Source organism: Lutzomyia longipalpis, chromosome 2 (assembly GCF_024334085.1).
Source record: "Lutzomyia longipalpis isolate SR_M1_2022 chromosome 2, ASM2433408v1".
NCBI classification, from domain to species: domain Eukaryota; kingdom Metazoa; phylum Arthropoda; class Insecta; order Diptera; family Psychodidae; genus Lutzomyia; species Lutzomyia longipalpis.
Window position 1 is genome coordinate 21,897,150 of NC_074708.1, and position 13,905 is coordinate 21,911,054.

The 13,905-nt window shown below is 33.9% G+C and overlaps 1 protein-coding gene across 1 annotated transcript in view; it reads left to right on the forward strand.

The window, feature by feature from the left end:
* The window catches only part of LOC129789257 (protein O-mannosyl-transferase Tmtc3-like), a 203,225-nt gene that overhangs the window by 80,607 nt on the left and 108,713 nt on the right, over positions 1 to 13,905 (forward strand). The window contains exon 3 of the mRNA XM_055825908.1: positions 5,514 to 5,595. Within this exon, the coding sequence (XP_055681883.1) occupies positions 5,514 to 5,595 (82 nt within the window). The remainder of the gene's footprint in view (positions 1 to 5,513; positions 5,596 to 13,905) is intronic.

Here is a 13,905-nt window from a genome sequence, read left to right on the forward strand (position 1 = left end):
GAAAGCCGTTCTATAGAATTCAATACAACAAGTTTTTCTTCTAGCCTAAAGAAAACATTTTAAGAGATAAATAATTTGTAAAGAGTACCAACGGGATAGAGAAGAATATATCATGTATAGAACGAAGTCTTTCACCTGAAATTCATTTTTTTTGCAATTCTTCATATTTCCCAAGAAGTCTTCCAGATAAATTTTAAAAGGAACTTAATTGCTTCATTTTTCTTCATTCTAGGACGATATAAGGAAACTTGATAAAAACGTGCGGAGAAAAAAAGTTTTTGAAAGTTTTACAATAACTTCCCTGTACCAGGAATTCACAGAGTACATATACCTATAGTGCAGCTATTCTGTCCCATGATAGTTAGTAAATTAGAATGTGGACGAATTAAAGTGCGGAAAATTTACTTTGTGAATAATATTAAATATTTCACGTGCTCTCCTTTCCAACCTATTTCAACGAAAGTTTGCCACTCTTCCTCACACCCCATGTCGGTGGGTGCTACATAAGTTTACATATTGTGCACAATATCCTGGCATTTGTAATACGATAATCCCCCATGGAAATTGTTCATGCTTCTATGTTATTAGTATATCTGCATAAAATTCAGACGGAGATTTTCATTCTCGGTATCCGGACATGCTTCTGCCGGAAATTCCATATTGTCCAATTGTCATTTATGTCGTGTTTTTACTGTATTTACACTCTTGAAATATGTATAGGTATGGAACATTAGAACATTGGCATTTAATATGCTGTCAGGAAGTTTTTATTGAATTTTTTTGTTGAGATTATGTCGTGGCTTTGATATTTTTCTTGCTATTCAAAACTTTTTAATAGCTTTTCGTAAAAAATGATTTCAGACATTTCAATAAAATCCTAATGTTTTATTTTTATTCTTGTGACCATTTTGTGCATAACTATGTAATTAGAACTTTATACTTTTTTTTTTTGATAATAACGACATATGATTGAAAATTCAATATTGAATCAAATTTTGTCACTAATCAATTTATCATTAAATAAAATAAATATTGATAAATTAAATTATTTATTTAATATCTTCATTTTACGGTACTCTTAATAACGATTCCCATTAGGTAACAACCATTAATGCAGGATGATAATTGAACAAAATTGGTGTCCACTTGGTTTTCCATTACGATAAACATATTTTGTTGCCAATGATTCAGAAATTGAATGGTTTAATGGTATCCACCATGGTTCTGATGAATTTTTAAACTATCTCCAGAATTTTTAATAAAGTCCCCATATGAATTGTGGATAGGAAATTATATAAATTCCCACAGTACTCATACTCACAAAAATATTTTGCCCTTATGACTTTGTATTAATCGCCAACTCGTGCGGATTCCATGAGCAGAGAGACGGTAATTGAAAAATGTGATTTTTTATCCAACTCAGTGACTTATGCAAATATACGTAAAAAATGATTAATTTATTGGAACATGCTACTGTATAGAGAAACCTCTCATAGTCCACGATATGTTTGTGGTAAATGTGATTCTCTGGATTTCTTTTTTTTTTTTTTTTTTTTTTTTTTTTTTTTTTTTTTTTTTTGAAAAACTGGGATCCAATTTATTTTGCATATTTTTCGGAAAATTTAATAAAACGCAATGCTTAATCAATGTAGAGTAATCTCTGTACAATAGTTGCTGTTGCAAACAGCTACAATTTAGATAGGTATGTAATGTTGACAAATTTCTTTTTGAAAGAAGTTCTTTGAGGAGCTAATTTTTACTGTTAAACGAATTTTAAAATCTACAAGAACGGAAAATTTGAAAATATTTTGTAAACAGTCTTATCTCAACCTAACTCAAGTCAAATTATTTATTAAACAAACATACACTCTGACTAATATATTTAATAAGTAGAATTTTATGCTAAAACACTCAACCACTTAAAACAGCTCAAACTTCCACAAGTTTTTCTTTGTTGAATAACAAGACTTGTAACTTTGAAGAGATGCATCATTCTCAGCTTAAGGAAATGTGCTAACTTCATCGAATCTCTTGGTATATATGTATATAGTGCTGATCCGCAGCTTAATGGCAATTCTGATCGGAAATTCATCCTCGTCTCCTGTGCCGGCGACAAAAGGGAGCGAATACAGCCACTTCCGTGCAGAGACGACAAATGGTAATGGGTATAGATGTCACGGTTGGAGCTTCCTGTTCCATGTCTGTCTTCGTCGGTCTCCTCTGCCATTGTCACAGAAAGAGAGAGACTCTATATATATATTGGCTATATATACGAATTTCATGGAATGGGTAAAACCTCACTCCCTTTGGTGTGTTCATATCGCCCTTTATGGTTTTTTTGTGGCATTTTTCTCTCCATGAATTTATTCGTTCCTCCCTTTTTTCCATCCCCAACAGCCCCCCATCAGCACTCTATATTCACGAGGCTGTCTATCCGTGTGTGTGCTTGTCTCTCCGATTGTCGATTGCACAATTCCGTTAAATTCCAGAAATACTGAAAATTTATTTTATACCTCCGTCACCCCAAATCTACATGTACATACCCAAGGGAGAGAACTATGTGAAATTTATTGATTCACTGATTTGTTTGCATTTCTCTTCGTTGATAAATCTCCACCACCCACTTGATGGCAAAACTTGATGTTTGATTGCAGACCAGAGACACATCATGGGATACTCACTGTTGCTGAGGGTGTCTGACTATGGTCAACTACATAATATATTAATGTAAACAAAACAACAACTCTTACACTTCCTAATCTAGAAATGTGAGTCGTAAATAAAGGGTTATATAGGATATTTTATGTTTATGATATTTCAATTTTTTCTCAATTAATTATTTTTTAGCGAATATTACAACAACTTTCTTCTTTTAGATATTTAAGAGAAATAACATGGAGCTTTTTGTCTATTCAAAAACTGTAAGTTTATTTATGAGCTTTCTAACTTTACTCTAAATTCTTTAAAAACAAGATGACCAAATAAAAAAAAATGAAAACTCCTGATTTCATTTTCTTACAGCTTCGTGATTGGTTCAAAAACCGAAAAAATTATGCATTTAACACGACGAATAATAATATATAAAATAAAATAAGTTAAAAAGTTTGAGAAAAATTTTATGGGATATCTCGATAGTGAAATTGTTGAGATGAAGCAGATGAACGATAACATCCTCCTCCCACTTATATTCTCCTAGTGCAATTTCATCTCATTTATCATTCAGTACATGTCGCATAGTTCTACTGCTGCAAGTATCCCATTTGAAATTATCTCAAAACGTTTGTACATTTCATCCCAAGAAGTGTAAATTCTCAAGTAGAATTACACATTATTACAATTTCTTCCAAATGCAACTGGGCGAAATGACTCCTGTCGGGAGAAATTAAGGTACTACGTGTGGAAGATGCGGATTAAATTCAAGGTGGTTTCCCATGTATTGAGATATTTCTGGAAGAATAACTCCATGGCTTTCCTGCACGTTCTCCATTCAATTCTCACAAGGATATGGAAGTTGTGGGTTTTGAGAAGTCCAACGTAAAAAAAAATACATTGGTGAAGCACTCCCTTCATTCCTATTTTTAATGGAATACACAGTGACGTATTTCTCTGTGGATTGTGTTTAGATTTTTAAGTATATTGCACCCATTTTCGTCACGAACTTATCAACAAAGAGGAAATTTCCGTGGAAATACAATGAATCTGATGCAATTGTTGCATCACTTTGCCCCCGGTGTGGTATTTTCTTTCCTATTGTTAGTTTTGTGATTTCTTCTGCTTTTGTTTTCACTGTACTTATCTCGCTACGAGTGTCCTCCAGGGATGCATAAATATTGTAATTCATCTTTTTGAAAGTTTCATAAATCTTCAAGAGGAAATTCAAAGATTTCTTTCTTAAAAGGAATTAAGTGGGTATACCATTGCAACGCTTTCTAGGTTTTTAATGAGAAGATACCTATTTAAGAAATTTTGAGATTTTATAAAGCTTCCTCAGATACGAATAAGCTTTGTTAATTTGATCAAGATGTTGATTTTTCGAAAAAAAAACTAAGCAAAAGATCATTAAACTGTCTATTATTGTACCTACTTAACTCTATGTTACAAGAATTGAAAAAAATTAATAAAAGAAGCAATTGTTGATCTAAAAGCTTTTATTTAATTAATGAATAAAATATATTATTTTGGAGATAATACAAAGTCAAATAGAAAATGATCGCCATTTAGACTATCTTCCCCCATCTAGATTGTAAAGTATTTAACATTGCATGTGGATACACTTCAATTTAATCCCCTTGATAGTCTCATTGAGGTAAATGTGTGATGAACTAGTCATATATAGGGAGAGATTGGTAATACCAATGCAATTGACCTCTTCACTTAATAGCCTAAACTAGAGCACTCTGTGAAGCATTTCACTGAGCTATTGAGTGATTTTAAGGGTATACAGCAAAGCCTCAGAGCCTCGTAGTGATTTTTTTTTAAATATGGTTCACCATAAGAGAGGACCTCTCAAGTGCAGTGCATGTATTGTCTCATTTGAAAGTGATTCTATGTACATACAATGGAGCATATGTTTATACAACGGAGCATCGTCTCCCATTGCGGTGGGTGTGTTGATAGAGGACCATGATTAAAATTTCCCGCAGTTTTCCCGCGACAAGGTGGGTGGTGTGGTTTCGTGGGTGGGGTATGGGTAACGTGTCAAATATCAATGTATTATACACACTTATTATAGCTGAGGAAGTCTGTGCTAAAGTGCTCTTCTTCATGTCTTCTTGCTGTTCTCTCGCAATACCCGCGGCAGCATTTCCCTATCGCCAAGTTTGCTTTTGTAATTTTCCATCAAGGAGTATTACAAACTCCTGTGGCTTTGTGAAATAGAAATATCTATATGTATAATATCTCTGTGTGGTTGTCTAAGAAAGTTTGGGTAAAGGAACAAACTGTTCCACGCAAGCTATACCCAAGAGTTGGGTATTTGCACTCATTCACATTGGAAGCAATGAGAGAGGGGTATAAACAAGAAAGATAGGATGTACAAATAAACATATCCCATATACCTTTACAATTTACACATCTTCCTCCCATATACATCAGGGACTGAAGAATATTTTACCTCCCCTAATTGTACTGCAAGATGTACAAATTTTCCATATCACATTTAGATATCCAAGTGTGTACACATATAGATGATTTTCCAAATGAAATTTATACGTGAGAATGTTTAGATAAGGCAACACCCACAAAACCACTGACAACTCAGAATTGCTATATATACACAAACTTTCCAATACAATCACTCACAAAATGACTAAGAAAATGTGTGCTATATGTATTATGTGTAGATATGGTTCTGTATTTGATTTTCTTACAAGCAAGCACCTCGGCGCTTCTCCTGAAGACGTGAATCACTCTCACAGACACTGCTTGAAGAAGAAAACTTTTAATTGAAATGCTATACTTAGGCTGTATGTGTATTTATACTAATTTCTCCCCCATCTCTCTTCCTTTTACAGGATGTGCACGATGTTCCTGCCAGAATTGATGAGTTTCGCTGCTGCAATGCTCTTTGCTGTACATCCAGTTCACACCGAAGCTGTAAGTATTTTCCCTTTTTTACTATATACATAGGTACATGATTCTTCCATTCCCTCTCATGGCATAAAAGCGAAATAATTCACAAGTCTTAAAATTTTCTATACTATGAAGAACCTTCCTCTTCATTCAAAGTAGTTTTGGATGTTACAAAAATCTCCAAAAATTTTCATTAAATTTAAATACGAAAACTCCTGCTATTAATATCATAAAGTAATTAATGTTTGGCAAGCATATAGCAGTGAAAAGCGCAAAGAACCCCAAAAAGGAGAACAAGTCCGTGAGGAAATATTTACCTTACTTCTTTGTGAATAAATGTCTTAAGGCTGATTTAGAATAAAGTGTATGTAGGATAATGAGCAAAGAAAGTTCCTACATTTTAAATTTTAAATAGGATGTCTAACTAAAGCACAAATCTTACATTTCTACTCTTCCTTCTTTCTTGATCTAAGAAATTAAGATTTACAAAAGAAAAAAAATTTTTTTACTGAAGCTTTTGGATTATTGAATCGGGAATTGCTCATTGTACCGTCCACAAATTTTCTTTTTTAGCTGTGATTTTAAATTGCGTAAAAATATATTTTTTATTATAACAAAAATCGAATAGATTCAGTTGAAAGAAAAACATCTTGTACGAAATTTTAAGAATATTGGTCAAGATTTGACATTTCTAGACAATTTTGAATTTTAACTTAATAAAAATTTCAAAAAGTGAAATAAGTGTTCTAGCTCATAAAGAATAATCTCAATACAGCAGGTAATTTTATTTAAAGCAAATGGAACATTGCGTTCTAATCATAAACTAACCGCAAATGAATTTCCACTACAAGTCATAATTTCCCAAAAGAGCAGACATGTAAACAAAAATAATTTAAAACCAAAATTAAGGCCATAACTCTTATTTTTATACAACCCACCCTAATACAAATTAGCGGTCTACGAATTAGGGCAATTAAAATAATGTGAATGTGCTCTGTGCTGAGTAATTAAAACCTCGGTCCCTTTTACTAGGGGGTGTTGCAAAATTTTGCAATTTTTGCAGATTTCAGCACAGAAATTAAATCAAAAAGCTTCATTGCCAAAAGCGATTCGTCGCATTGGAAATATGAGATGAATCTGAGAAGTTTGATTAAAACGGAAATTTGATAAGTTGTAAAAAGTTATGTGGCCCCTTTGGAGAAAAAGTAATTTGCCACAGCAAAATATTTCTCCACGAGCCTTTGATGGATTTTCACCTGCTGGTCCTGAATTAAGGGTGAAAAAAAAACGTTTTGGTATGTGATTAAAAAGAAATTTAACAATGACAAATATTCGCCTGTGAGGGAAAAGGAATATTTTTTTATTTCGTATTCCATGGATGTCGCTGGAATATTTTTTATTCATTCCAATCTGAAGGATTTTCCACAACATTTTTGCCATACCAACACACAACCCTGCCCTCCCCTTGAAAACTTTCACCTCTATACCCAAAACCCTCCATCAATGGACGAACACAGCAATTGTTTCATAGGATGGGGGAAGGGGAGAATCAATATCGGAATGCAGAGAAGATGATGTGACGGGTAACTTGCTGCTGCCAATATCAAAGTGGCGCATACTATATATATGGAAAACGAGGTAAATTGTCGCTTCGCTCCAATTTTCCTCGCCCCGCTTCGCGGGGGGTTTTGCGCTTCGCGCAAATTTTAGAGAAAAAAAATTGTGATGATTTATACGTTGATTGGAGCCACTCATCAACCCAAAAAAATTGCAAAGCGAAGAAATCATTTTCATACAACATTTCAGGCGCGAAATTCAAAAATTCGCAAAAAATGCATGACTGTTATATGGGGGCTACCCGAAGGGGGGCTTTGGGGGGAAAATGAATACGGCCACTCGAAACCGCCTGATATAAGGAGCCTCTGTACCAAATTTCATCGCGATCGGTCAAACGGTGTAGATTTGTATAGCCGAACACGACGGAAGATTACCAACAAACAGACCTTTCTTTATTATATAGAAGATGGAGAGCTCTCATCAATCTAAAAAAAAAAAAAAAATTCAAAGAGAAGAAATCATTTCCATACAACATTTCCGGCGCCAAATTCAAAAATTCGCAAAAACTGCATGACTGTTATATGGGGGCTACCCGAAGGGGGGCTTTGGGGGGAAAATGAATACGGCCACTCGAAACCGCCTGATATAAGGAGCCTCTGTACCAAATTTCATCGCGATCGGTCAAACGGTGTAGATTTGTATAGCCGAACACGACGGAAGATTACCAACAAACAGACCTTTCTTTATTATATAGATCACGAAAGAACTGAAAATGTACCACTTTCGCGGTGAAAGAGGTAAATACGTGGGTCGGTTGAAAAGTTCCCAATTTAGAAAAGTGTTGCTATATCATTTCTTTGATCCAAAAACTTCAAAAGTCAATTCAAGGTGTTTTTCACTCAAATTGGCGATACGTGAGCTAATGTACGGTATAGACGGGCTTTAATATCAAAAAGTGAACCACTTTATCTCTAAGAGGAATTTAAAATACTTTCTATATTGATGTTCTAGTACGAAAAAACATCCATCTGCAAGATAAAATCTTTAGTTAAAACTTAGAATAGCACTCAAATGGCGAAAATAGAAGAAACTTGAATTGGTTTTCTATAAATATTATTTTCAAAAAACGAATAGATTGAGTTAAACGAGAATTTAACGTCATAACCATAAATTCTATGAGTTTGAAATATTCTTGAAAACTCTTGAAGTTTATTTTTAAATCTAATAAATTCCATAAAAATTTTTTTTCTTAAAAGAATCGTAACAAAGTTTACAAGAAACATAGTCAGAAATTTCTTCTAGAGGGTGCTTTTATAAACAATTTGACATTTTCTTAACATTTGATATTTTTTATCTGTTTATTTTTTTTTACTCAGATCTGCTGGAAAAAGTCGGCAAATATTTGCTTAAAAGTGCAAAAAAATGACATTACTGTTCTCTTTTTAATGCATGATAAGAAGTTTAACATTCTAGAAAAAAAATTATTTAGAACCTTTGCTTTAGCTTTAAAAAATTGAAAAATTTTATCATCATTTGACTCAAGTAATCTATCTGTTTGCTATAATGTATGTATAATACATTAAAGACAATATGTGACTACATAAATTATGATATATGCCAAATATGGTAGGTTTCTTCATTTTTGATTCCAAGAAGGTATTTGCATTATCAAAAGTTTCGCATTATTATGTATTTTTATCTTTGTGTATTCACGCTGTTCTTTCGCACAAAAAGTACACAGCACATAAATCCCACCTTTATTCATCTTCGTTTCATAATGGATGGATGCCTGATGGAATTGCAGTGCAAGAGAAAACTCTTCAGAGTTGGAAAGTGATGGAGAATTTTTTTTGTATCACGATGAAGAACAAAGAGTATCTTTTTGCTGAAAAAAAATCATCCCAGTATGTGTAATAAAAAAAGCATTTTTACACATACATAAATAAAAGCTGCAAGCTTGATATTGTCCTTCTATTCTTGTTCTCCTATGCTACATGCGGATACTTTTGGGAAAATTTTTTCGTCAAAGAATTTCACAGAGAAATCTCTCTATTTTTGATAAACTCAACTCTGTATGGACGCAAAGTGTAGTCACATGAGCTTTATGTTGTTCCTCAGAAAAAAAAAGAGATGAGGAAAGAAAGTGTGGAAAACCCCGCAGTGAAAATCTGTAAAGCCGTAAAGATAACACGGTCACGTTTCACTATATTAGTTTAGAGTTGAAGAAGATACATATAAGCATATTATATATAATAACGTCGTGATTACATAGTGTTTTACTCGCTGGATGATTTGGCCACCGCAAGGGAAAATTGTTGAGAATTTTCTACCAGAGCCAGAAGGAAAATTAGGCTTCTTGTATTCATGAAAGTGTCTTATCAAAAGTCCCATTGTTGGATACCATAGAATAAAATATTAAACGTGCACAGCGAATTATCGGGACATCAATTTGCTCTTTTGCTGGGGCTAAAATGTAAAAGACTTTAAAACACATACGCGCACCCTAGTAAGCTCAATGAAATCATTACACTCCATACCGCGCAATGGAAAACGATAAAGTAACATCAAAGGCGAATTGTATTTCATAAACTGAGCGAATTATCAAAAGCTTTCTCTCTCTGTTGTACACTTTTAAACGTTGCTCACGGTGGGGGGGGGCGGGTGTAGTGAGAAGGGATGGGGTGTGGGGTGTACCCAATGGCAAAAGCCCAACCTCCTCCCTCGTGATCCGTTTTTCCTCTCACAGCAAAATGAACCGGAACGGGAAAATTGTGTGCTGAGAGAGACTTCAAAGCGCTCCTGATTATAGAGGGAAAATGCAATGTATGAATATTTCCAAGGGAAAATTGAATCTAATCAGTGAGTTAAAGTTTAATTCTGATCGATAAACTATTAATTTCCGTAATTGAACGTTTTGCATGATTGCATATAGTATAAAACACGTGTAACTACCATACAATTTACTTTATGTATCAGGGGAACTCTTTGTCCATACTATTTGAGCATTGTGTGCATTGATGCATCAACGTAGATAAGTCAAATCAACAGAACAATAATTTGTGGCTTTAGGGTAAATACAGCAATAATAATTAAATAAAATCTCTTGCTCTCCCCTAGCGCTTGAAATAGATTAAAAACTATTTATGCTCGTTTCGAGTAAAACCAAACAATTCATAAAAGGTTGCTTTATCTTTGGTGATGGTGATAGATGTTAGTAAATAAATAAATATTAAATGAAAGCTACACTTTCAGTTTCAAACAGAGTCGAGAGTAGACGAATTTCACAGAAAAACCCTTAACAAAAGAGGATGAACGTAGCTATTAGGACAATACATACATAATGGCAATATCAAAATACGTAAATAGCGTTAAAGGTGGAAAAGTAGTTCAAACAAATTGTGTGCTATGATTTAAGGCCTATCACAGCAATACCTGATATTGAGACATAAATCTAGAATGTTCTTATTGATTTGATTTATGAAATATTACTATGCAATAAGGGGATAGTAACAAATACAGATAACATGTAGGTAAGGGAGGTAACCTATATAAGTGGTAATACAAAATTTATAATAAGACATATAGGGTCTGGTGACCAATATGGGAACATCAAATACCTGTCTCTCTAACACAATTTAAGGTCCCAACATAAAATACCATTGAAACCTTCTTCCGTGGTCAAATGAATTGTAGTTATTCATGATTTTATATCTATTTCAAATTACAAGAAAGAGAAGAGTCATATATTTAGACATTACCACAAATGTGTAAATTTTACCCTATTACCTCAATAGTATGAGATAAAATAAATATATACACATATATCTCTTCATGGTGTTTTTCCCCCATGTACAAGTTTTCCTTGTTATGGTCTTCCCTCGCGGCATTATTGTATCGTTTTCCCAGTACGGAATTATCCAATGTGTATAATTTTTTGACACCACATTATGGTTTAGTAGGAGATGGGGATGGGGTTTCGGTTATAGTGTTAGAAATATATTGTAACATCGTAATTTATGCATATCAGGTCCCTAACTATGAATTATTGCTGTGACGGTGTGGTTTGAGCGGGTGAAATACATAGCGATTTATGCCCTTGCGATGCAAAAGAGAAGTTAGAAAACAACTATTCTAATATACAATGGTTTCTCGGGGCATGTGTGTGTGGCTTTATTCTCATAAATTCAACAAAATATTCACAAACATATCCTTTTAACTTCTTTCCAACGCGAAATCCCTCTTTCGGAGGAAAGCCCCCTAACCACCCACACACACAGAATGTACAGTGCACCCTCTTTGGCACACAAAAGTGGTATGAAAGCCACATTTAAGCTGTGTTATATGGATAGTGTGAAAGCTCCATCACCCCCCATATAGTGGAAAAACTAATACAAGTACTCTGGAGTATTTGTATTAGTTGGATGAAATTTTGTTAGGGGGCAGCGGGGCCAAAATTATAATCCCCTTGCTATTGATATTAATGAGTTGTAGAAAGTAAAGAGGCACCATGAAAATGGCATAGCCAAGTTATACTATGAGTGTCCTCTGGGATCCATACATGCGAAACACTTGAGGACGACCCTTTTTCCCTCTCACTCTCACACTCCTCAATCCCATATCCACAAACTACGTATTAATTCGCATATAAACCCCCGCCGTATATGGATTGTGTGGCTTTTGGTGTACCGTAAATTTATCTTCTTTATCACTAGCTACTTACATACATAACACACACCCACCCCTGTTAGCTTTCCCATCTTGTTATAATATGTACTAAACTTGTCCCCAAAATTCCAATATCATATAACTCATATGTATGATAGTTAACGGAAATATTGATGAGTGCCTCCTCATAACCCTTTTTGCCAAGAGTTAGTTATTTTCGCACAAAACACAAGTCATCATCTACACTTTGTATTTACATATATACAAGAAAACTATCAATTTTATACCCATTACATGTATGCTCAAATTGTACATTGATTGTGATGATAAATGGAAATCCTTAACAATATGTATAATACATTAATTTGTATTTGTAAAGCAAAAGCTTGCGTTTTGTAAGTCTTATTTTCATTACTAATATGCGGAATATGAGTCAATTTACAATATACATAACAGCTGACGCATAAAATATGAATGGAATTCCTGGGGAAATTCAAAACTTGAGGTAAAGAAGTTTAATGGAATGTCAAAAGCACATAATTATAGTTTTACTACTTTAACTTGAGCATAAAACAAAATGTCACTTTATTTATTAGAATTATTTAAAGTCATGCAAGAACCATATACCACAACTACAGCACGCGAAGAGGCACAAGATGAAAGAAGAAAAAAACTTAATCGCTCTCATAATCTTTTTTCGCAGTATATTCATAATATTGATCTACGTTTTACCAATGATTAATATATTAAAATAAGAAAATAATATTATATTTTCTCTATGACATCTCCATATATTTTTGTCAATCAAGAAACTAGATTCTGATACACTTTAACCTGCAAAAATGTCCTTTGCTTTCATTGAAAACATAATTAAATTGTAAAAAGTCATGTTCTCCCCTCCATCAATAGAACCTGCAGAAGCCCTGAAGCTGTACTGCAAAACCTCACTGTAATTAAAACATAATTTCCCTTCCTGTCTATTAAACTTCGGTGTCTTAAGATTTCTTAGCGAACAAATATGAACATTTAAATGCTATAAAGATATTTTCCTTCTGTCGCCAAAATGTAAATTTTGAAATAACGCTGGCAATGGCGAATTTACATTTTTCAATTATGAATTCCATTCAGATAGCGAACTTCTCAACCATAAATTACATAGTTTTTCCACGTTCTTATTCATATACCCTGGTGGAGGGTTGTTCACACTCACAGTATTTTTCTGCCCCCCGCATTGGTTAACTTGGCGAGAACTTGCAAATATACCACCAAAGCAAAACAAAGTGTGTATGTCTGGAAAATGTCTTAAAACGCACCCACAACATGCGGTAGCATGCAGAGCTTTCATTGGTGAAGAAAAAATTGAATAAATTTTCACGTGAAATCCGGTGAGAATGTCATGCTGAAAATCTGATTGATACACCCTTCGGGAGAACCACACGTTACAATTTTCTACGTGTGGAACATTAGAAAATTCATCGCCTTCGCACATTTTCCAGTCCATCTCACAATTTTTGTCCTGTGCGCATAATTTATGATGCTTGAAGACTTTTGCATAAGTTCCCTTTTCGTGATCATGCCATCGTTGAAATTTTCTATGCATTAAGCATACTCATTTATTGATAAATCCCACGAGAATTCTCCATGATGCTACCAGCGAGGGTGGAACATCATAAGAGGGATCATATTGATTTTCAATGAATTTTTAAACAAAGCCTAAATATTAATTTTCTTTAATTCATCGACGAATTTTCACGAAGAATATTTGAAACTGGGTATCCTGGTGGACGTCTATGTATATTTCAATGTAGAACAATTTTTACTGACAACTTTATCCACCTCATTATGAATGTAATGGACCATATCCGCGAAAGGATCAGCGGAATTACCTGCAAAGGTCGCGACACGAGTTGCGATGAATACAGAGCAGGTGCAAATTAATAAAATGAGATTTGTTGAGCAAAAGGCATTTAATTAATGAGCCATTTTAGCTGCTCTCAGCGGAAAGTTTACGCGAATGTAAATTAAATAAGTAGCACTGCGGCACCATTGGGAAATAATTTATCATCCATGACCCAATGAACAATTATAGGACACTCTTCTGTATTTCATTAC